At 36.2% G+C, this 26,727-nt stretch overlaps 1 protein-coding gene across 6 annotated transcripts in view; it reads right to left on the bottom strand.

Moving 5' to 3' along the window:
- The window catches only part of RBFOX1 (RNA binding fox-1 homolog 1), a 691,795-nt gene that overhangs the window by 475,203 nt on the left and 189,865 nt on the right, over nucleotides 1–26,727 (bottom strand). For 2 of the 6 annotated variants that reach the window (XM_026049093.1, XM_026049092.1), the window contains exon 1: nucleotides 6,032–6,058. Coding sequence is in view for 1 of the 6 variants with exons in the window: in XM_026049083.1 (XP_025904868.1) it covers nucleotides 6,032–6,079 (48 nt within the window). In the remaining 5 variants the exon portion in view is untranslated. Of the gene's footprint in view, nucleotides 1–6,031; nucleotides 6,080–26,727 lie in introns of those variants that run through there. The other 4 variants (XM_026049086.1, XM_026049087.1, XM_026049083.1 and 1 more) reach the window with 3 other exon arrangements.

The following is a 26,727-nucleotide window of genomic DNA, read 5'->3' as shown; positions in this document are numbered from 1 at the left end:
TTTTTTTTCCTCAGTGTATCCAGAGAATCCTTTAAAGAGCAGCTATATTTAACAAGCCTTCAGCAGGGGTCTTCAGCAGTCCCACTCACAACATGCCCATGTTGACAGAGTCGTAGATTTTTTTTTCCTCCTTTTTTGTATTACATCAGAAGTCAATTCCATTTTGGGTTTTTATAGCATTGACATATATGAAAACCTAATGGCCAGATGCAGCCAAACAAGTTCAACAAGGTTTAGTCTCATAAATTATTTTCTCAGTTATTTTTGATAGATTAATCAAGGCTCAAGTCATCACTCACGAGCTGATTTTTTTCAGCTGAATATTTTAACTTTATGTTRATCTGCTTATTATATCCAAAAAGTTCCTTCTTTCTTCTTTCTCACTCCTTATCCCCAGGTGAAATATAATTCATGATATGCAATGTAGCTGCAGTATATATGAAAATATTCCCATGCAATTTATGCATACACATGAAATTTGCTTCAGTGAAAATGATTATGAATTTATATAGAAGTACAAGATATTGCAGAATGCTATTTGGGACATGTGCTGKGAGTTTGCAGGAGATATTAGCACAAAGTTGTCATGCCCAATGCATTTCATTTCATGTCAGAGCAGGTTCAAAAAGTAAATTTTGCCTGTTTTCTGTTTTTAAATTTGCATAATGCRAACACCAGCGCTGAATTTCATGGGAGATGAATGTATGTGCCACCAAAGCATTAAACAAAAAGGCTGGAAAGTATATGAGCTGAAAGCCAGGGCTGCTCATCACAGGAAAAGATTGAAAAGAGCACTATATTTCATTAAAACAAACACACACCTTGCACTTGCAACACAAACATACAGAAGAGGTTATGCTGTAAGCCAGAATAATATAACTCATAGGACCTATGCATCTTTTCAGAAACATTGTTAAATCAGATTTCAATCAAAACTATTTTGAGTACAAATATAACCTGATTTTAGAATGTATTCAGCTCAATGAAAAGCTGGAGTTTCAGAGGTATCAAGCATTCAATCTGCTTGCCACCAGTCACCCATTCCAGAAGATTTTACTCACACACAATTGAAGAACTGAAATTATCGGTACTTGGTTACTGCAGAAAATGCATTTTTATATTCTGTGATTTTATATACACAGAAACTAAAATGGCCATTTTTTGGAATGAAGCCCTCAGTAAACTTAGTTTACAATATGGTCCACCTGTAAAAGGAATGAAATTTATACTTARTATTACCTGGAGCTGGACTCCTTTCCTCAAGCGTGTTTAAGAGAAGGGAAAAAAACCCAGCATAAACAGTCTGTTCATGAACTAATTTGCTACACAACCAGARAAAAGACAATGCCAAGATTTAGAAAAATAGCTGCAAAACTGAAGATTACAAGAAAACACTCTTCTAATAAAATTATAGACAACTCATATTTACAGTAATGAGTATACATGATAATAAAGGCAGAGATAATGTGATGTTACAGATGGAGTATGCGGACAAAAGGGCACATTGCAGAACTATCATTTTCCAGCATTCTGCTTAACAGGTAGTCTAGTATAATAAACATTCTATCAGTGTCCCTTTTACATATTCAGCACTTGTAAAAGTCATGCAGCCGAGCACATTGACACATCAGTGGGAGGTCATATTATTGTTTTGGCACTTCTGTCATCGCCTGTCACTTCATTTCCACTTTATCAGACTACTGATTGCTGGATACAGCTGGATTAAGTGGAAAGAGAGACGCGCACACAAATGCAGGAGCAATTGTCATCACTTCAATTGTGAAATTCCATAATTGCACACCAGTGACAGAACGAACAAGAGAGCAGTAATAGGACCAGCGCTGCCATCATTCAGATGCTACAGAACTTTCCAACACGGCTTTACACTGTGTCAATGCACMCACCAAGGGGTGATGAGCAATCTCTCCCTCTTGGGCTGCTGAACATTTCCTTACACTAGAATTACGGGTATTTATTAGGCTGATTAGTGCTGTGGGTTAAGTTCTAGGGCAAGTGAGAGCCACATTTTACATAAGTAATATTTGAACAAACCATGATAAGTAAATGGAAAAAAAAAGTACTGAAAGTGATGTATATAACATTACACGATACCTCATTTATGATAGGGCCTCAAATGATACCTAAAACTCAGCAGCTTAGTAGAATTAAGTCAATGGTTAATGTAGAGTGTAAGACCTCTACATTAACATTAAGGTGCAGAAAGAAACAGTGGAGTTCAAGCAATAGTTCTACAAAAGAAGGGGGGGAAAAAAACCCCAACACTTTTCCCTTCTTTTYTCTGTAAGTCTTGGAAACTTCCAGCTCTGTGCTGAGGAAGAATCTAGAAGTCTGGTCCCTCAAAGGGGGAAGATAATGAGGGAAAAAGGTATAAAAACCACAATTTTGATGCCTGTAATTGAGTCAGCCCCTCCATACTGCTTCTCATCAGCTCTTTACTATTCGATACTCTCATTTCTTTCATCTCACAACCGCCCAGACAGGACTATTAAAAAAATAGTACTAATTCTTCCTTCATCTAATAAGGCAAAGTTTTGCCTTAAACATTCAAGGAACACATTTTCAAATGATCATTAAAAAAATAAAAAAGACTATAAAAAGCCAGTGAATGAGTTGAAAAAAATAGGGAAAACCTGTTTCTTTTACTCCTCAGTTTATCTCTAGATCATTTTGTAACCTTATCTGTCTTCCTTTCATACCTCTATTTCCCCATATGAATATCACTTGTCTTCCTCATAAGTGTTTTTAATTTTTCTATAGTGCTCTGAGATTCTCTGACAGAAGGTACTAAAAAAAAAAAGGAAGAAAGAAAGAAAAAAAGCATTTTGCACAGCAAGCATAGAAAAGGAAAGACATTACTGCTTATATCATATCCCCAAAGAAGTAATAGGGAGTTATGAAACATTATGTCACTACAGGGAAATTTTCTAACTTACTGACCTATCACGTTATTGGCTTAATATATGCCCATAAAGTCTATTGCCTTCATAAAGCCTCTGTACTCTAAGCTCAAGAGCGGTAATTTTTTTTTAGTCAAGATGCCTCTCAAAAATGTTCTCTCCATGAGCTACTTTCCAGCTGGAGAATAGAAAACGAGGCAAGATACCCTGCCTGACCTTGAGTCACTAAGCTAATAACACTTAGCTGCTAGTTAATGGTCAGCGTTATGCTCCCCGCAAGGAATACCGAAGAGAATGTCACTGCACATTGCCGCAAGAATCTATTACAGAACAGAGCAGGCTGAAGTCAAACCAGAAGGAAGAAACTCAAGCTAAAGGATTACATCATTCCTGGTGTAGAAAATAAAATAAAATAAAATAAAATAAAATAAAATAAAATAAAATAAAATAAAATAAAATAAAATAAAATAAAATAAAATAAAATAAAATAAAATNAAATAAAATAAAATAAAATAAAATAAAATAAAATAAAATAAAATAAAATAAAATAAAATAAAATAAAATAAAATAAAATAAAATAAAATAAAATATAAAATAAAAATGCTGCAACAAAATTATCCAGCACAGAATGGTCCTTATGAAAGTTTCCATTTTCCATACAGCTTTCGGTGGCTCTAAAAGTTTTCCATTTCAGAAGACAATATACAAAGGGCAGGGGAAGTAAGGGAATTAGTATTCTAATGTATTAGTTTTGGTTTCACAGTGTTGGCATCAAATCATTTGGTGGCAAGACAAATAGCTTGTTTTGCTCTGCGTTGTATTCCCTTGTGTGCTCCTCTCAGATCTCCGTGACAGAGAGAGACACGGATCCTCCTGATCTTTTGGACTAGATGATCTCTAAAAGTCCTTTCCAACCTCAATCATTCTGTGAGAAATCTTATTTCCAGAGGGTAATTTTGAAAAGTCCTGCTCTGTCAAAGTCCCATATATATATATATATATATTTTTTTTCTTTCTTTCCTCTGGTTAAAAAACAAATAAGGGCCTGAAAAGAAAAGCTAGCATTTTAGAAAATACCTATGATGAACATACATTAGCGGTAGTCTTTTGAAAATCATGATTCTGGTGCAAGAGTAATTCAAAATACATAGCTTTACATGTGATCTCTCTCTTCTGTAGACTGAGACTATTTCAAATAGAAAAGAAAGTTGCAGGGAAATCCAATGCTCCACCCTTCTATGAAAATGGGCAACATACTTTTTAACAGGATGTTTATTCATTTAGTTTGCCCCAAATATACTCATACAGTCACTGGAAAACAAAGGTAGAAAAATACGATGCTGCTACCCTTGCATGAGAAACCTAGTGCTGAAAGATATCACAGGCTTAGAAATCACGAACTAAATTCAAAAACATAAGACTAGCTTCAGATCTCATTTCAGTTTTATAGATCACACTTCATATTTTCAGCAGGCTTCTTTGCTTTGAAATACGCTTTGTTTTCCCTCTCTAAACCAAAGCTTCTCAACACAACCACACAAGTCAAAGAGTAGAAAATATTATGTTCTGCATGAAGGCATKGGAACAAACCCAAAATGTAGTGAACAAAAACAACCATTAGGTAGGATACCGGTCACACATACACCTAGGGCAGTAGTAAACACAATTCATTACTGTAAAATAATGCACTAATACAGGTCATTTACAAGAGACTGWTGATTACTTGTCAGCTGTTATTCTCGGACCTGACAGCTTTTATCATTACACAAAAAAAACAGGTAGCATCTTACAGAAAGGTCAGTAGAAGTAACAAGGGAAGGAGAGAGATCACAGTGATAGAGCAGTTAGGTTAATTAAATGGTATTTTGTCACTCAGAATAATAGATTTCAAAATAATAATTATACTTACTAGATGTGAGCTTGCCTTCGGGCAAAGACTTAGCAATGGCTGCATAAATTGCTACTTTAGAAATCAGAAATTAAGAAACTTCAGGAAAGATTGTAAGAATAGGAAGGCACCTTGCAGATTTATACTTTGTTGTTATCCAGCAACATTTTTCATTAACTGCTAATGATATGCTTCATTAGCAGTATATTTCATTATGGAAATGCAAATTACGAGTTCCTAATGATGCATGTCCTAATTGCAGTAGTTTGTCTCAAGTTTAACATAGAAGGAAGCAAAATACTAACTTATAATGTTCAGGTTACATGAAATGTATTAAGCTCCTTGTCCATGCTTTTAGTACATCTGAAATTGTTATGAAATAAGATCATGATGATTCATGATTTCAGGATGGGTCACTGAATCTAAATCAGAATAAAAAAATAAGTCTGCCATTTAAGCTCAATACAAGCATCAGCGCTGGGACCAAATGMAGAGAAAACACAAAACATTATGTAACTACTATTCATTATATTTCTGCTCTTTGAAAATTTCCAAATAAATTTTTAAAAGTGAAGAAGGTGCAATTAGAGTTTGAATGAGGATTCTCCACGTATGCTGACATTTTTGTATTTGAAATTTGGAGTATTAAACAGTTGATCATTGCTGTTGGTAGAGAACTGTACTTCTAGAAAACCAAACCAAAACATTACCTGAAACTTTGCAASCTTCAAGCCTTTTACTACTAGTTCAGTGGTTGGTAAAGATCACCCCAGAAGAACCTTGTTGTATATATACATATATCAGCATTTACAGTCAATCTTTTCACTTACGGGATATCAACTACCTTCTATTGCTGCTACATTTTTGATTTATAATATTCAATTTCAAATATAGAAAAAACATCAAATTAAAAAGTATATTTCTGTGAAGATAAGACTTACAGTAGTCCATGCTTAAGTTCTACAGATAAACATGATAAACACTTCTGTTCAAAGAGCAATCAAAAGCAACAAATAACTYATACGTTCCCATACGTTCTTCGCATTCCTGAAAACTCAAAAGATTAGGACTTATTCTTAATACACATATCTCCAATGCATTATTCCCAATTTTGAGGAACATACCGGAACAAACAGATGAAACAAAAGACAGTAACATRTGGTTTGATTTCAAAAATTCTTTCTGGAGTTGCCTCACATATATTACATTAAAACGAGCCACTTACTTTTCTGTCCTCAGTTTCTACACAGGAACTGCACTCTGCTTTAGTATCCTGAAAAGACAAAGACAGAAGAACACGTCACAAAATTCACCAGGRTTGTGGAAATAACTCAGATTATAAAAGGGCACCGAAGCCTGACAAGTTTCTCAAAACACTACATTTTATTGCATTATTTTTCTTCTGTGTACAGTATTCAAAGCTGCTAGGCTCCAAATTAGGGCTGTAGAGATTTCTTAAGCTTTACTGGAAGCACATGTTGCACAAATCAGAGAGAGGATTGAAGCAYTGGGAAACAAGCCTATTTCAGCATAGCTCAAAATCAAAAATATGATTTACTGTATATAAAGTATATGTTCCCCTCCCCGTCCCACATATGCATCCTGAAAAAAATATCAATTTATCTCTTTATTTCTCTTTGGTTGTTTGCAATGCTAACTCTTTTTTTCTAATGTAAGAATCACCATGGGCTTAACAATAAACAAGTGCTAAAACTTCTGGCACTAAACTCACTTATTTTATTGCCTAGCCTAGAATATTTATTAAGTGGCCCATATTTATTCCTAAAGATTACTCACTATGCKGAATATATCTGAAGAATTTCACTGCAATACATAAGCATAACCAAGCATCTACTACCTACATATGTATATGTTCAAATATGTTCAACACATTCATCCTATATATTATTTTAATGTTAAAGAGTTCTTACTTAAACCAAAGATTTATAAAATAAAGATGACATTCTTTTTTAAAACATCTTTCAAAAAAGAAAACATTCAATCAAGTAGRAGGAATAAAAGTTTTCTGAAGAAAAAATTCCATTCACAGAAAGGTATGTTAAAAAATATATTCCTCCTCAGCAGGAGTAGCCAGTTCTCTATCACTTCCTAAACAGAATGATTTCAACTTTTCTTTGTTATTCTAAGCGGTTATATAACTTATGAATCCACACCTCAAAYACTCTTCTTTTTCAAAATACTTGTCCCAGGGGAATCAGACCATGTTTTGCAGAATATAACACACAAATATTTCCTTTCAAGGGCGACTCACTGGCAGCTAAACATATATTACTACCTCTCTCTTCCCATTTTGTGGATAATGAAATATTGTTTCTGCCTACAGGCTAACCTCTGGAGCTTTTATATATATATATATTTTCTCTTTAATAAAGGAGTAAAGAGCAACCCCTCCTGCCAGCGTTTAAGAAGATCTCTGCCTCAGTGGAGTAACTGTACGCTGCATTTTGCAGTGCTTTTCACCTGCTATCGATGTCCAAGCGACAAAGATGGCCATATTGTACAGACTGATCTAAATTAACTAAATGGAGATTAAAATAACGCTTACCAGTCTCCAGCCATAACTTTTGATACCAAGACCTTACTGAAGACCTCACAGTATCCTTATCCCTTCCATTGTCTCTAGACTGTTTTATTTTGCTATTTGGCCAATAAAATTTCCCACTGAAAGCAGTCTTAAAAACCCACAATAAAAAATATTTATTATTCAAAGGGAATTAAAAACATAACTTTACCTGGATAAAACAGACACCCTCTTTCTCCCAGCTCAGCTTATGCAACACAACTGTCTAAGACCAGTAAGGGAGAGGGTGCAAATTAAGTACAAATCAGTCCAGCTGCAAGCAATTAAGGGCRGTCCAGCTGAGACTCCCTGCTGCAATTAGCAGCTAAAAACACTACACCTGGAAGTTAAAATTAAGCATCTTACTACTACTTTTCTTTTCTACAATTATTATGTATATCTAGCTGCAATATTTCTGAAAGTTGGAGAGTAGTATCTGATTATCTTCAAAACTACCTAAGACAGATGAGAAGCTACAAGAGTAGAAATCTGAAGCTGGAATTTTGCACAAATGTTGATTTTACTTTTTATGATTTTTCAAGTAGTTAATTTTAAAATATTCTCAAAATATTCTCTTCCCCGCAAGGAGTGAGGCCCCCACAAATGCATATAATCTAGTAAGAGCTAACTCAAGGTGTATCTCAAAGTGGACAGTAATTCAGGTGGACTGAAGTAGAACTCAGGAATTCTCTATACAAATTAATAATCCCAAAGGATTGTAACCCTAGAATTCTGTGATTCTGAAAGCATTAAACTAACTCAATTTGAATAAGTACTGTAAGAAAAATGAATATTTCTGGTAACTGTGTCTTGCTCCAGATCAGGAGGGATGCAGAAAAAACATGTTCTCCCCCCCCACACAAAACATCAGCTGTTCCTAATCAAGTGGGCATATTCAGAGGCCCCCAAACACACGGCAACAGAATCCAGCTCCACAGGTGCATCTAGGTTGCAGCTAGGGGGAGGGGGAAGGGAAAAAAAACAAAAAAAAAAAGAAAAGAAAAAAGAAAAGAAAAACAAGAGGGTTGTATTGGACAAGCTTGGAAGCAAAAACTTGCAGTTGAAAAGAACTGGAATTTAAACATGTTTTTGATGCAGTTGAAATCATTTCTACTGATACATTGCCTTCACTATTATAACTCAAAAAAAAAAAAAGTTTTGCAAAAATTTGCATTGAAAGAAGGCCAAATCCAGATACAAGTCATCTTCTTTTGAGCTGATACCAGGTGCACAGGTTATAAACTGAATTACAGCACTGATCCAGGTTACAACTCCCCAGCATTTTTCCTTCCAGTGAGGACTTCAAATGCAGAGCAGTTCCCCGATCTCTTCACAATGCAAATGCACAAATAGATGCATAATAGATGCAGGATAAGGTGCTGTGTGGAAATCAGTAAGGTGAGATGTTCGACTTYGGCAGCAGTATCCACTAATTCAGGCTTAACGTGTTAAGGAAACTATGGCCCACCTTGCCCAAGAAATAAGCAAGAGTATTTTTCTGCAYTGGTACCAAGCCATGAATTTATACTTGCCTAGTCTACATCTGGACCCTTTTTCCTGCAGCCCATCAGGAGCAACACCTGACAAGGACAGTTTTTAAGATGGGAACGAAGTGTCATGACACYGACTCTGTAACGGCGTTCGCCGAGATGGTGAAACCACGCGGACCTTAGTCTTTGCAGGCATACAGTTCTGAAAGGCAGACTGAACACGTTCCRTCTGAAATTTGTGAAAATTAGGTCTGTTAGTGGCCAACTGATACCAAATTTATGGCTGTGTTGACTGGTGGCATATTTCCAGGTAGGAAGAACGAACGTCAAGATAAAACAGCCTATTTTTTCAGTGTGGGTTTATAGACAAGTTRTGATTGACATAACTAGACAACAAAACTTACTGAAAGAGCACAGTAGAGAACGTCAAACACGAYACCTTTCTCACACACGAGAAGGGCTCCCTCCCCAGTTTTGCTCATTTTGATCATTCATATAGTTGAGAATTTTAAGCCAAATAACCTGGGAAACCCATTTACCACCGTCAATTTTCAATCAGCCTTGCACAAACAGTACAGAACAGAAGCAAAGCTCTAGAATGTAATCATAGGAAGACTGTAATATCAAAAATGATCAGCAGGTGGAAGCAAATAACCTTGCAAAATCCTGTTCAATTCCCTGTTACAAAATATCCCTACTGCACTGATCAGGTTGGTCGTGTATTTTACACATAAAACTCTAAGGCACCCCAACAAGTGCAAATACAATTTAGGTTTTTACTTCATAGCACGGTTTGACAACTTCATAAGTATTCTTTATCGTTAGTAATTGTAGATATAACAGATACAAAAAATAAGGAAATCAGACTGAATATAAAATAATAAAATATATATACAAGATGAAATTACTACACAAATTCTACTTCGGTGATTTTTTYYKGRRRMYTTWARGKWMYGCTTAAAAACACAAAACCATGACTTAGAAAAATACTTAAACTTCTTCCTTATCCATTATCTGTTATACTTTTGTTGTACTTTCCAATTTTTGCATGTGAACTCCATATTAGTTGAGAGAATTAATATTTTCGGATGAGGAAATGAAATATGAAAGCTTATTTTGTGACCTTCAAGCCTCTAACAAGTTTATCCCCTACACCTGCAGGACTCAGGCACTAGCCCCAGGAGATGGAGCTCAGAATCCAATTCCAGGCTCTAATGACTTCAACAGCTGAAATGTGAAATGAGTAAGAAAAGAGTCCTAATGATAAAAGCAACATCTTAATCTCTATTTACTAATATTTCTGGACTGACACTAGCTTAGAGCTTGCTGGACACAAGCACAGATCAGGGGAAGACTTGATCATCTGAATCTTTTCCTATTATTTTTCTCAGGGCTGTTCATGCRGAGACAGAAAGGAAATCCATACAATCAGGACTTTCAAGTCAAGTTTCTAAAACTCGGGGGGGATTTACTCTAGCCTTGAGCTAAAAACAGACAGTGTTGAAGAAGAGAGTGTTGAAGACTCTTGGTATACTGAAGTGGCAAATTTTATATTAAAATAGTGGTTGTAAAAATACTGCCATAATTTTAATTCAGAGCTGGAGCAACTCGTGTGTSTCTCTCCCACACAGCCACCCACTGTCCAGCTGTCAGAGTGGAACTCGCTCTCTTCTTTCTTCTCCTTGTAGCTTTTTGATCATACACAATTCTCCGGGGCTATCAAGACACCAGAGCATTCCTTTTTTTTCAACTCAAATTTGACTTTTTCCATTAACTAAACACAATTTAAGGGAACAAGTAYATACCTGGTTGCTGGCCAACTGTTAGGGACTGGATTGTATGAGACTTGCCTACATAAATTATCATTTTGATCTATAGGTCATATTTGAAACTCTTCTGCATTTCCCCTCTAGATTTAAGGTTGAATGTTGCCACATTTACTCCCAAGAACAACACAATTCCACCTCAAACCATCTTCAGCCTGAAATATCAAGTGGGGAAAAATACATAATTCCCACGTTTTAGTTTGGGTATAATTTAATACATAGAAACTTTATTCCCTCACGTACCTTTATGACGTTACACTAAGTGCTACAGCAAAAGCATAAATAAATCTCTAGACATCTCCTGGAGAGAACCGTCCATCTTTTCAATGGAACCTCCAACTATGTGATTCCTGGTAATGAATTTGGAATGATACGGTTATTGCTTAGCTCTGTACCTTTTTTTAAGTTTTATCTCCAGTTTGATGAAGTCACTCGAGAACGATTACAGAGCAGGACGCAGAGTTGCACAATTTAAAACAAAACACAACTGAGCAAATGCATCAGTTTCAAAGGCTGATGATCTGACTACATCAGAACTCATTTCTGACGGAGTGCAAACCGTGCTATTCTTGAATTAACAGCATTTCCATGGTGACTTTTTTTTTCCCCATCCCCTTGAAAATATAACTCCAGAACCTCCTGTGGAATTCAGGAGTTGTTAGAATCAGTTAGAATTACATTATAGCAGAAAGATATATTTTCCTCTCTTTCTGTGTAAAGCCAGTTAATACATTTTTATGCTCTATGGTAAATTTTTTAAATTACTTTTTGGCAAAACATTTTAGCATTTAAAATATGTGATCCTAATATTCCAAAAATGTTTGTTTTTTTTTTAAATGGATACAAATTCTAACACTTAGAAAGAAAAAAAAAAAAAAAACCTCTGCATGGAATCTTACTTAAAGCAACTCCTACTGACCCCAAAATAATTTAAGACATGCATATAAAATATAGACTGACAGGTAAAATTTGATTCCTATTTTGTTGTTCRTATAAAGATGAACACTAACTACACAGAAGCACATAAGTGATAAAGACTAGAGACTGACTGAACTCTACCTGTTACCATTGAAGTGGGGATCTTCTACTGAGGAAAATAAATAAATGAAACCCTATATATAATTGGTTTGGGAAGAATCTTACTAGTAGGAACACTATTAGATGGAATATTTATCTCTATTCAAAGAAATGAATTACAATTTTAAGACAAATARGTAGAAACCATTTTCTGTCATATCCCACAAATTATCCTTAAATAGGTAAACCTAAGTATTAATACTAACATCAGATAAAGTGTTTTAGTTGGTTTCCTGCCAATTGACCAGCTTCAACTTTTATTTATACAAAGATACCATATTCCGAACAAGCTGTCCTAACAGCTGCACATTYATAAAATTTGCATTTTCTTTGGCTTTTCAAGCTACGAACAAGTTTAGSTGCTGCATTCAACTGTACAAGACAACTAAAGTTCCAAAGCAAATTGTATTGTCACTATTTTCAAGCAAGAAGGGAGGTGTTACTGAACTCTTTCTGTTAATCTAAAGTGATTCTTCAGTGAAAGGATACAGAACAGGCAAGAAATCAACATGAATGAAGGGTACTTCATCCAAATATTGCCTCTTACTTAATTTAGGTTTCAGACATCTGTTAGAATAAGCCTAAGGTTTAAATTCCACTACCAAGAGTAAAAAAAAATATGTATTTTTGGTACATTAACCAAATACTAAACAGATTGACATTTTAACAGGGAATTCAATAACATCAACAGCAACCCCGCCCCTAAAATTTCCGAGCGTACAACAAAACTTCTCTGCATTTCCAAGCATTTATTTCTTGACACATCTCGTCTCACTTAAACTGTATTCCACACTTTATGAAAGCTAAGAGCAATTCAAATCTCCTCCTAAATTGCATCTTTACAGTCTCTGGAAAGCTACAGTGTACTTCTGAGTTAGTTATCTGCAATCTATATTTACTATCAGAAAAGAAAAGACTTCCAAGGTGTAAATTTATAACATCCTACTGCTRATGTCTAAAAAAAATGTCAGAATCCAGCTGTTTTTCTTCCCATAGCAACACAGGGAGTATCAGGGAATAGATCAGAATTAAGCACAACTATAGAAAATGTCTAAGGCAATGTGACTAGTATGGACCAGTGACACTCCATCTGTACAGAGTCCAGTATTTTGATGTTAATTTTAATGTTAGGTTTCATTTGCTCTATGTTTTCACCACGTAAAGACAAGACGACAAGAACCCTAACATGAWGAAAATGAGTTTATATACTTTTTCTAAAACAATAAGCAAAATACTATTATGTAGAATGGAAAAAGTGACAGAATGACTAATAATGACAGATTTCTAATAAAAGACAGTGACTCCTCTTCAGAATTTTAAAGATGTTGTGGCACTGTAGTCATAACCTCCATTATATTTTAAAATATACTTTAAAAATCCAAAAGGATAAATCCCCAATAATCTAAGCTTTGTTTMATTTCACTAATGATAAAATAATTGCTTTTGTGCTGATTGTGAATTTGACTGCTTAAACTAATTAAAAAATGCAATTTCATCACTGAATTTGTTTGAAATAACACATCTAAAAGTGTAGCCAGTTTTACAATACAAATACTGAAAATTATCAACACATTTGCACTGTAATTGCTCTTATTGAGCCTAATTATTAATGATGAAGCCAGAGATATAGRGTCTATCAAACTGCACGACAAAAATCTAAAGAAAATATTTATTATACTACATAGTTTCTGATTAGGAATACTTTTGTTCACTATGTCAGGGTGGAAAAATCCATTTTGCCATACGGGACCACTATACAGTACAACCAACGTTCGAGTGAACAAAATTAGCCTCAGAAAAGCAATCCAGTAGAAACTTTCTACCAAAGGCCTGATGAGCACCAAGATTCCACCAAGTATCTACATTAGCCATTTCAAAATTCTAACATTTAAGCATAATTCACATCTACAGGCTCAAAAGGGCAAGCCAACCCATCTCAAAATTAACAAAGACTTTAGAAGACAAGTCAAAGAGACAAGTCATATGTGACCTTGTTCTCTTGTCCTCAGATCCCCAGGAGCTGGCGCAACGGGTGGGACACACATTGCAAAATTAGTTACCCAAACATGCACCTCTTTTGAAGGCTTCACTTAACTACAGTTTGCCTAATTCCCATCTGGTATCTCCGGAAGCAAAAATAGCAGCATTCTCAATTGTTACTCATTGCAACTATTTTATCAGCAACTGTCTGCTACTTTTTAAAAACTTGAAAAACACAGAGGAAACTCTACTGGAAAAATACATGAGAGAGCTCTTCACTGGAGGGTTAATCAGTGCTTCATGTGGGAGACCCCATGAAAAAGTTCATAAAACATTTTTCATAGTTTAAACCAGACTTATGAATGCATCAATGCTTAAAACCTATTGCAAAAGAAAGAAGCTTAAGTATCCTTATCTTCCCTTCTGCTTTGGATAACAAAAAAGATGGCAATTCCTGTTTGCAAACACTGCACAAAAAAACGATCAACAGTGGTTACTGTGGACACTCATATCTTCTTGCTTGCCAGTTCAGTTTGCAACTCTACTTATGTTGTTTTATTTTACTCTCAAATCACTTCCACAGAATCTTCAAGGTTGGAAGGGACCTCTAGAGATCATCTAGTCCAACCTTCCCGCTCAAGCRGGCACACCTAGAGCGTGTAAAGGCCTGTTTTCAGCCCTTTGTCAGTCTGACCTGAAGGACTGCCACACTTCTTTTGAATTTTTTGAAATTTCAGATTTTGAAAAGGCACAGGCCCAGAAGGTCCACCTGCGTAGCACAGTGGAAATAACTTGAGAGACGTGGTGCTACTGGAGCAAGTCTGGACAGATGATTAAAGGATGAGAACATCTCTCAAACATGGAGAGACTGAAGCAGCCGGAACCAGCTGCCCTTGAGAAGAGCTTGTTGTCACTGTGCATGAACACCTGAAGGGACAGTGCAAAGAGGACAGGAGGACAGAGCCAGGCTCTGCTCAGAAACACCCGGCGAGGGGACAAGAGGCAACCTTATTTTCAAACAGAATGATTTCTTAGTATGGACGTTTTCAACAAATCTAAGGATGCTGCAGCAAGACAAACTTCGTACTTGACCTCTAAATTTTTCTGTACTTGTTTGGCTCATTTTTTCAAAGGTCAATGTACAAATCAGCACTGAATGTTTGAGAATTCAGTCCCTTGCAGGGACTGAAATGAGGTGAAGTTCCAGCAATAAGAAATTTGCATCCAGACCTTAGACACACAAGGAAGCAGGTCGAGGGCTCACACATTAAAATGTACATTGAATAAGAAACACCACGGTGTTTGAACTTGGGAATATACGACTATGGCAAGGCATAGCAAATGTATCCTGGCAGTAAATTTTTTTTTAAGTTATTGAATCAAAACTTCAGTCTTATTTTTTTCATTTCTATATTTGTGTTTTAGAGCAAAACCAACAGCTGTTACTGATTTTTCATGAGAAGTGCAGTTCCCTTAAATTAATGGCACTTAAAATCAAACGACATAACTGCTTCATTAATATAAATATAATTTGTGCTCAAAGGCATGAATATTTACCCTATGAACAAATCATTTTATGATAAGAACAGAAAATCAAGCTAGAAATTGAAGTCTCACCCCTTCAAAAACAAATTCTGTGAAATCTCTAAGAGTCCTGGAAGAATAGAGGCAACACTAGTCAAAATTGGGCATTAACGTGCACTGCTGTTCAGAAATCCTGCGAATGACGACAGACCTGGATATGCAGCAGATGAGGTGAAAGCTGGGCCCACTGCACCTCTTTAAACATACTTTGATATCAAAAGAATATAAATAAGAAGTCGTCCTTAGCAAAGAAGCTGTGAAAACACTTTGCTTGGAGGAGGCCAGCTCAATCATATGGGGGAAGAGCATTTAACAGAGATAAATTCATTTATATTTTACATTAAGTGGAAGATAATCTAAAACCTACTGCCATGATATTTAAACTATCTGAAACACAAATACAGGCACACAGCCATATTATGACAAAAATGTTAAGGCAGCTACGAAACAAATAGAAGCCAYGGCTTTAATTTCACAGCAGGGCTAACAATCATTTGACGAGCTGACTCTTTTTGCTTCCCTGATAAACATAACTAGTTGCTTTAAATAGTGAAATAAGTGGCTGGTTTTTGTTTGTTTGGTGGGTGTGCTTCCCCTCCAAACCAAAATCAATTTCAGAAAAGAATGTCTACATAAAAGCAGAGTAAAAGTCAGCAGGTTATTTTACAATATGGAGGTGTAAAAAAAAAAAATGCTCTAAAATAATACAGGTGTAAAATCACCTGAAAGTCTAGCTCATCTTGTGTAGGTTAATTTATCTAAATACTGAGCTATGTTTCTATAACAATTAACTTATTTTTTGTTAGAAAAACAGAAAAAAATACAACCTTGTCAGTAATAATTGGCATTTCTCCAGGACAGCAACTACAAAGCACAGATTCCAAATAAATACAAAATAAAACTATTGCTATTTGCTCATGGAAGTATGATTCTTAAGGCTTATTTCTATAAGACAGTTACATTTTTCCACCATTTCAAATAATTTGAAGTCTGATAGTCTAGAATTTTTCCACGTCATGTCTCATTAAGGTCAATGTTCTCAATCTTTTAGTAGCTGAATAAAATATTTACACATCTTCTCATTAGCACAAGGATAAGTATAAAAAGGTCTCTCGGAATTCTAATTTAAAGATGTGCCATGGCAATTATTTATTTTTTCTTTCCAGAGAGCCTTCTGGACAAAGTTGTCCGCTAAAGCAGGGCAAAGAGGTCCCAGTCTATGCAAGGGCTTCCCACTTCTCCTTATCAGGAGCTATCTTTCCCCTGGCACCCAAGATACACAGGAACATCTGCTCAGGGCCAAAGGAGATTAAGGTAACAGACAAACTAATCTTGCTTCAGAACTCACAAGTTATACACACAGCTAACCAAGAAAAACGATGGGATATTTTCTATCTCAGTTTAGTGTGTATATTCAGTCTTCCATTTCAGGAGTCTGTACCAGACTTTTAGGCTAGATTTCTCTGGAGATATTTTTAATTTTGTTTTAATTTGCATTTATTTAAAAAAAAAAGTTTTAAAAGCTCTTTTTTTAACTAATGCACATAAAAATATGTAGTCATGAAGTGGATAGGAAGATTGTTTAGCCACGCTCATTTCAGAAGGTTTAATAATAAAAATGTTCCAATGTATAAAAATGAATTTACTTGTAACGGCCCCTCCCTTTAAACTGAAGGCTTAGTTTTTAAAAAATGCAGTCAAAAAAAATCAGAATAACACAAACAATTCGGACAACCAAAGCTGGGCTTTGCTCATTTACAGAGCACTCCTGTCCGCACTTCCAATCCGGCCAAAATAGCCAGCAGTGCTGAAAGCAGCACATGGTGGAAACCCAGCCAAGAGATGAACAAACCCAAGTACCATAAATAGCTGAAGCCTGCATCTACATTTCACACACGATGACAGAACACCCTACAGGACCGCAGCCGAAAAGGGAAACAAAACCTCTAAACACAACCAAAGAGCCTCGCTCACGCTACCTGTGTCCTGCATCASTTAAAGGGTGGCTACTTGGTCAGTGCAGGAACAAGCAGTTTAAAGCAACTCAAATCCCCATATTTTCACCCGCAGCCAAACACTTGCTAAAAAGACAGAATGTGATTCATACACTGCCAGCTCCATTAGTTGACTCTCATTTTAGTCCACCRTGTCAGAACAACAATCCTCTCAACTAATCCCATCAAGAGGATTTTTTTTTCTTTTTTTAAATTCCACCGCTCACCAACTTAGATAGGAGAATCAAATCCTGAATAATACATTCAATGAGTTACTTAATTAGCTGGGTGAAGGTGAAACTGAAACAGCTGAGTCAAATAATGAGATGTCAAACACAGCAGCTTAGACAAGGAGAGATTCAAATGCAGTCTGATCTTTCTGCCAGAAAGACACAGTATTCATTCAAATGGAGAATACTAAGGGATTTCACGTTTTGATTTCAGTCACTTTAAAAATACAAATTTGGGGGAAAAAATATAAAAGCAAATTGAGAAATAGGGGAGCAGAAATCATTCACTGAAATGGAAATGCCACCAGGAGACTCATAGTCAATTACTAAGTTAAGACTAATTTAAAACAAACAAAAAAGACAGAATAGTTAGCAGAAAATCTCTAGTAATTTATTATTTAGACTAAAAGGTAGTGTAAGGAGAGATTTTTTCTCTCCAATATATCAGATTTTCATTGATCTATTGATTAGGTCCATTTAATTTCCCTAGTTAGAACCTCATCTCTTTTACTCCCCTTAACATCTGTTACAGACCCCTGTAATCAGACACTCTTTATTATAATCAGACTTAGTTAATTAACACTTGCTTTATTTCTGTGTTTGGACAAAAGGCCCGATGGGTCCCTGCCCTGCAGTCTCCTGGTGATGACTTTGCCAATATGAAGTCCAACATCAGGAACTTCCCAAGGCTCCTGCTCAAGGCACTGCCCTCGGAGACACCAGGCAGCACACATCTACAGAGATGCTCATTTGCAAATGAAGCCAAACATTTTACTTATTTAGAAAAAATATTAACTGCTTAACAGTATCAAAATTTACAAAACTCATCAGCCAGAACTCAAAACAAATATGAGCTGAGTCTCCAAACACAAAATGGATAGCAAAGGACAAAAAACAGCTACAAAAAAAACCCAGAGAATCTATTTAACTTCAACTCCTCTTCTTCTCAAACCATGCTGTAATGACAGTATTTTTAATATTCACATATTCCATCAGATCCAACAGACATTGGTGTTTCCCTGAGCTCTGTCTGCAGGATCGGCACTGACTGCACGTCGGTCCTCTTGGCCAACAAGGACTTCACAGGGTGAAGGGTAAACAAACCAAGAAACCAACATGTATTTGGTGTTAAGAAAAGTGAGCATCCCATGCAGGATATGGAATTCCTCAGTTCATGGTAGTAGAGGCTATTAGACTGCTCCTAAATAGGAAAGAATTAAAAAGGAAGCTCTAACTCCCGCTGCTCAGAGCGATATTGCAAGCAGTGCTCTGCAGCTGACAAGATCTACAGTGCAGTTACAACCCCCTCGGGCATCATGTCACCCATCAGCACTAATRCTATAACTATGAGAATATGATTGTTTTCTGGAATGGCAATTTAATAAATTAAGCTCCGATATTTCTGGAGTCTACTCAGACTGACCCCATACTTGGAGCCCACACAACTCTGTTTCCAACGCGTATCACCAAATCTGTCGTATTTTTTACAAACCTGCAACAGAAGTATTAAAAGTGCAGTAATATTTTTATATTGGGAGAAATGTAGCAATATTTTTAAGCCTTTATCTAATATTTTACATGCGTGTGCGCAGTGAAAAGTTAAGCCTATTTCCTGACTTGTTACTTACAAGGTACTAGTGGATCCCATATTACAGTATTTGTCTACATTAAAAGAAACAGCAACTCATCTTGGAGAAAACGCCCTGCTGCCGCTTTGTGCATTGGCCACTCCAGGCACTAAATCCCATCTGTGGTGGGTTTGCACCCTGGAAGACCTCTCAGCATCACAGGCTTTCCCACGACTACGGCAGCCTCTAATTAAGCAGCTCATCAAGCTCTGGTCATTGTCTAAATGCAAAATGCACAACTCACACTGAAGGACTAAAAGTACGTGCAAAAGAATGCAAGTTTTTGTTGCTGTTGTTAAAAAAAGGCTGACATTTGCTTGTGATTTGTTTTAATTAACATTTTAATTAATTTTAATTAAAAACATAGTGTTTATCTTCCAAAACCCTAATTTATCCATTCTGTTARAAAACAGTCCATAATCTCCCGGTATCATCAGACTTTGGGAAGTTGGAAATCAGACCATCAGACTGACCCTCTCCAATGTGCCATAAGAGTCTTCTTCTAAGACTCTTGGCCAAGGCCAAGCAATTTCAGGAAAAGCAGCAATGAAACAAAACGCACAGTGTATATGCATTATTTACCAGGCAAGCATTAACACTAACCAAAAATTTTGTCTCCTCTTATATTAAAACTAAATATAACTCTCACAGTAATACCGCATATCTCTACATACCTAAAAATTGACAGTATAGACTGCCTTTAATAACTGTGCAGTTGTTACACASTTATAACGTGAGTTCTGCACATGAAATACAAAATTGCTTTCAAGATTTGTAGTAGCGACATCCCTGGGATTTTCAGAAGCCTGGCAGGCTGCCAGAGYAAATGCCATCGATCTTCAGATTTCAAACAAAGGACCAAAACATTAAGAAAAAATAGCAGACTGGTAAAGAAAAATGGCCATCCCCTGCAAAAAGCAATAATGTAGACAGACATGGCAGAAGAGTATTAGAATTTCAGACAATAGCATCTCCTAAAATGAACTTTCTTAATAAAAGCAAACATTTTAGCAAACATTTTATATGAGGAACTTGGTACAGTTGATTTGGGGTTTGGTTTTTAGTTTACTTTGTTCTTTCTCCAGTTTCCCTTTTTCCTTAAAAATATTAAAAAAAAAAATTACTCAGCTAAACTATTTTGCTCGTTGAAACAAAATTGTGCGACGATGTGCTTGCTCSCTTCCTCAGTTACAAGAGAAATGCACACTTCTATTTCTTAATTAAATTAATGATGTTAAGCTGAGCAAGGAAGTCTCCACATAYGCAAAGTGTATAAATAGTACAAAGGTGTAGTAAAGCTCTTCCCTACTCTAGTGATTTGACTTAAAAGTGATGTCTGATTAGACTCATCAATTACTGAACATGCCCCTCCACTAGTTATCAGGAGTTATCAGATAACACAAACCTGACACTGAATTGGAACTCATTTCTCCACAGTGTCACTGCAGGAAAGCCTTGCAACAACAATGGCAGACATATCATTAAATGGGCAAACGTAGAAACATAATTAAATTAACTGATAATCATCTCTCTTCTTCTATCCAGACTCTCATTTAATGCACTTGCAAATGTAATGACGTTCACTGAATTGAAAAATACTGTGGAAACAACAGAAACAAGATTAAATTAATTGCAAGACATATTGATAAGAAACCTTTTTTCAAATTATGTGAAGCACATTTTTGAAAGCTATTAAAAGGCTAGTCACATATCATGCACCTTGATGACAAATAACACATTTTAAATGTATTTTTACCAGCTGGAATATCCACTGCGTTTCACATAACCATATGCTGATTGGTTAGTCTTCTTTCTCCCCTTCACGTCTTCAGGTAAATAAAAATGGGAAAAAAAACTTGAGCACCAGAAATATCAAAATATGGCCAAAACACAAAATGATTCCTATTCGGATCATTTCCGTGCAATTTCACATTATAAAACTTAAGGATCAGGACATATAAAATACATTTATTCCTTGCAGTATCTTGGCAGAAAAGGTTATTTTTCCTGAAGAAACCAGAATTTAAATATCGGAATACAGAAATAAAGCATTTAGTTTTGAATATGAAATAATTTCGTTTTGAATATAAAATAACCAAATCTCAGATGTGTCTAGACATCTTCCAGACCATCTTGCTTCCCTGAAGCAAGGTCAAATACACATCAACCATCCTGAAAGATATTTATGGTATTTGGTGAATATCCAAATTCCATACAATTCCACCAACTCCCCAGGTAAATTGCCCAACGGGCTAATTGTATTTGACACCTTAATTTAAGAAGAAAGCAATCGTTACATCATTTATAAACAGAATACATTTCTCGTATTTCCTTTGAAAGGAAATAACACGTAGGAATAGACAGTACATGAAAACCAAAAAAAAAACAGAACTGTAAGATACCCACGTCAAATACTTTAGGAGAATGGAAAACACATGGAAAAAAAAACAAAGAAAAACTCCAAATAATATCAAGCAAACCTTACATGCTATTTCCTTATTATAAAAAATACTAAAATCAAAGGATTTGCATCAGTCTGCTGTGACAGGCTGCTTAAGCTCCGAGTCCCCCGGCGCTCCTGGCAGCACTGAACGCAAAGGGCATCGGAGCAGCTTTAATGAGGATTCTTGTTTAACATTCAGACGCCGACAACGATACCCGGCACTTGTGCTCTCTGCCCAGCCAAGTGCTGCAGTGATGACAGGAACACTAAACCACAGCTAGGTAGGACAGTCTTTGAGCTACRGAGAAGACAGCGATAAATCCCATCCTAATTGTCCTACACTCTTTCTCTCCCCTTCTCACACCTTTTAGCTATTGTATTAAGTATTTGTATAGAATCAGAACAACTTTTTTGGCCYATTTGTTATTAAAATTGCATTTGTTTTGAGCACAGCTCTTAAACATACATAGCAGTACCCGCTATTGGAAACTCCCATTTTTCACTACATATTCCCTTTGTAAGGAAAGACAAGGTAAGCGTGGAATGAGAGGTGCAGATACGCAACTGGGAAGAGCTCCAAGGGCATTTACGGAGTTACGCTTCAAGGTCGCTGTTTATATTGCATTTATCGCTTGTTCCTTACAAGAAACAAGCATTGTACTTGTAACAGATGGCTTCTCAAGGTGGCCATATCCAACTTGATTTTCTATTTTCAACATGCTTTCAATACAGCTTTAGTTCCGAGAGGATCGAGTCCTAAGATCCATTAAAAACTGGCAATGGAGTAGAAATTGGTGTTAATTAGTCTGGGCTTTCTCCCAAATGTCCATCAACTAAACAACAAGTGTTTAGTACTATTAAACGTGCACATTATAACTCTTTATCCCCATAAGCAGTAACAAAAATGGAAGAGGGAAAAAGTGAATAGACAGGAGCACTGGGGTGTTCTGTAGATAAAGTACATTTAGATGCCATGTAAGAAAGTAAAAGCTTAATCCTCACGGGGCGTCCTGTCCCCATGGTCTCAAATTAATTATAGCACATAGAGTATAAGTCAGTGAATACAAGAAAAAAATGATACCTTTTAATCTGTATTCAGCCTGACAAAATGATGTAAACTTGCATGAGAAATAGGAAGCCTAGTACACAGCACGGAAAGAATATACTAGCTAGAAAAGGGATACTAAGCACTGCTGGTCACTTCTATGAACAAAGCWTATGACTTAAAATACAGGCTCAGATTATGACCCATCCTCATCAGCACATTGTCTTTTCCTGTAGTCACACCATAAACAGTATCCCATGCTTCTTCACATTTATTATGAATAATCGTCTTAGTAAACCAAAATACAGGTTTTCATGTACTTAAATACTCATACAATTATTGGCAGGTAAAAAAAGTCGTCATCGTTTAGATWGTTCATTGTTTCTATCTACAACTTAGAGTTAAATCAAATCTACTAATCTGCATCTTTTTTTTTTCTTTATGCTCCTTTTGTCATGTTTATGTTTAAAAAGTGTTGGTATATTTTAACAAGCAAAAACCTTATAATTAAAATTATAGAATTATAATTCTTATAATAAATTCTCATAGTTAAGATATATGAAGCATATAAATCACACTGAAACATTATTCAGAAGTATTTTTAGTATTTATTCAGTATTCCTAAGCAAATGATTGTCATTAACTTATCTAAAATAGCTCTAATTCATTTTTCTTACTAGTTCTGTGGTGCATATGTACCTCAGCTGTGGCTAACCAAAATAAATTTCTAGTTTAGAAATCAGAAATTTAGAATTAAAGGGAAACTAAGTTTCTGTTGATGAAGTTTGCTATATTTCATTAATATCTTTTTTGTCTTTTTATCTCCTTTAAAAACACATCAGCATATAATCACTCATATTTTTGTATCATATGACAGCATATGGATATATATAATCTGATTATTTTATATTTTTTGATTTGTATGGATACATATTGAATAGCTACCCTTTGACAAAATGCTCAATTTAATTCTTGCATCTCTACCAGAGATCTGGTTAAGAGATTCAGATTTCTCCTGTTGATCCCACTAGCACGGATTTTCTACGAATTGCTGACAAGTTTGTAAGCAATATTAACTCTCCTTCATATTAAGCTACATGGTGCTGTCACTGCAGCTCTCTGAACCCAAGGCAAGGCTTTGAGAGGATGCCAATCGCTTCCAGAAAACCTGAGGGTCAAGCAAAATAATTAGYCTGTCAGAGAGAAACCAGAGAAGTATCTAACACAACCCCACCAGCACTAACCAACTGCGGGTGCTTTAAACCAGCCCAAGGAAAGGTGAGAACTCCTCCCTGCAGACCTTAGGGCTCCTGGGATCTTCTGGAGCTGAGAAAGGCAACTGTAGATGCTCAAGCCGTTCGGCGTTTTTAAATCTCATAAATACAAGCTGAACTGATAAAATGTCATTGTTTTAATTTGAAGTATGAAGTAAACGCAAATATTCATTTTAGAAGCTATAAGGATCAATAAATGAACAATAATGACTAATCCCAGTTATGCAAGGGCTTGTTTTGTTTTATCAGATCCTCCTTAAAGTAGTATTTATAGACTGAAGATATATTGCAATATAGCCATTTTTCGTATGATAATTTTCTGTAAAAGAGCTAGAACTGAAGCTCTATTTCACTTTCACTGGAAACAAACCAGGTTCCTTCTAGCACAAGAAGGGAATCTTTATAAAGAGGGACTGTAAATATATGGGAATCTCCTGATGCAGCTGTCAAGGTCAGGAAGTCAAATCTGCTCTCTAAGGATGAGAGGAACATTCAGTTGGTTTGAAACTCTGATCAGTGTTTTCCAGCATATATTTTCTAAAAAATGTCTCAAAAAATAAAAGAATATTCAGTAACAGAACAGACAGCTSGTTTTCTACTTCAAATCTTATCAGGAATATGCATAAAAAGCTGACTTAACTATTTTAACCAYAGACAGAGTCTCTATAGCAAAAACTCACGAATGCTGCTGAAATACTAAACAAAAACCCTCACAAAACTAGTTTTGCACAAAAGCTCATGATGCCTAAATTAAGCTCTTCCCATCTGTTTAGGTATATCCTAGCTGTTAGATGTACGTTGCCTTCATAATATTGCTTTGAAATTCTATATGTGAAGCGTGGAGAATAAGATCCAATTACACACAGGAACATGTACAATTTCCCCAGAGTTTAACAACCAAAAACATCTTAGTTTCATCATTATTAGAATAAAACCCTTTATGAAGTGGAATAAACCAGGTTAAGAACAAATGATCTAGCTGCTTCAAACCTTCTAGTCAGTTATTATACATTACCTATTATACATTACACAATTTTTTAAAAATCCTGTCTTTTGCCCAGTTAGGATTTTCCTTGTGCTTATAAAAGACTGTTGTGTTTACAATAAACATAACACAGAAATCCTTGCACAACGATCCTCTCCTGTGCATTAGATCAGTGACTCTCATGGCTTGTTGTTCTGCAGACTGAACTGTGCAGCCCGGGGCCACAAGCTGCCTAAAGACACACGGAGGCAGCCAGAGCTGCCTACAAACAAAGACAAGCCAGGACTCTGCTTTTCTGCCCCCAAGCAACACAGACCATAATGCCACCAGCCTGGTAATCACCACCACTTGTCTTCTTCCCCTCTAATTAGCCATGATTAATTACACCGGTGTGTAATTTAAAAGTCTACACACAGCTCTAGTGCCCTGGGCAGGCTGACAAGTGAAACGTGGCACTCGCACACACCCTCTGCATATACCTGCACCTAAGAAGCAAACRTACATCTAATACATTGCTTGACAGCTGACGTCTCTCCAGCAATGACACTTGCAGAGGACCACAGGGAGCAGGTAAAAAACGTGCACCAGCTGGCGATGAGCTCGTACAAAACTCTGCAATTCAAAGATCCTGAGAGTTATACCTGTCAAGTCGTGTGTAGAAACAAATGGAAAGTGGCTCAGAGGATCATTATGTAGCTTTTATAGTTCAGAGTTGTTCTGTAGTTTGGTCTTCTGAGAACTGGCATGGAAAATGAAAGACAAAGTGATGGTAACAGCTGTGATACCTATCTCGAAAAAGAACAACACTATTCTAGGTAAAGTCCTCCAGTATCTGAAGAACAGTCATTTAACATGTATGACAAAAAAATACTTCTAAAAATTAGTGTGATTATCACGTTTTGCAATAACTTTCATACAAAAGGGTAATTTTTCACACTATCATTCCAGTTATGTTATAGMTCTAGTAGACATCTTACTAATCATTAAAAAGTTCACTTTTACAGATAGCACCTTTAAGATTGAAGTATCAAAAGCCAAAATGACTGATGTTTACACAAATGAAATGCATAAGTTAGAGGGACAAGTTTACTACACATAGTCGCTGCTCTGAACTGATGCCTGGTCCTAGAACAGYCTCCCTTGCTCCCAATGGGTTTTCATGTGTATGTGGCTTGCTAAGACTTTAGGGTGTGAAATCCTTTACAAGGACACGAAATCTTTCMTGAAAACATGAATTTGTCACAGTTCTGGCCTTGTTATGACCCCTTAGCACCCTCCTGAGGCAGCCCACTCAAATTTCAAGCCTCCAACCATAACCTTTCTGAAGTTCTTTCCCACCAGACTGAGTTTACTACTGCAGTAAACCTGACACCAATTCAGCATTTGGAATTGTAGTGTGTGCAAGAGATAGCACTGTTGACCAGTAATAAGTCAGTCAACTTCACAGAATACAGCACCAGTTACTTAGGACAAACACAGAAGAGGGAAACCAGACAAGCCAACCTCCACGTTCCCCAAAGCTTCACTAGCATCACTGCTCACAATCCCGTTACACCAACACATTCCCTTTTCCCATCAGGACATCTTAGTCTCATGATGCTTCTTGGTTTAATATCCTAACTCAGGCTAYATTTTAGCTACATATAGGCTATATTTTATATTTATTAACTGCACTGGAGATTCCCAGTTGGGGTTCAATGAGCTGCACGGGTCTTCTTTCTCACCGAACAATTTTGTCTTTTTCCACAAGACCACCCAAACTGGAGTACATGCCCTGCTCCAGT

The sequence above is a fragment of the Nothoprocta perdicaria genome, unplaced genomic scaffold (genome assembly GCF_003342845.1).
Source record: "Nothoprocta perdicaria isolate Ctin4 unplaced genomic scaffold, notPer1 scaffold_59, whole genome shotgun sequence".
Lineage (NCBI taxonomy): Eukaryota > Metazoa > Chordata > Aves > Tinamiformes > Tinamidae > Nothoprocta > Nothoprocta perdicaria.
The sequence above is the reverse complement of the archived record's forward strand: the minus strand, read 5'-3'. Positions and strand labels throughout refer to the sequence as shown.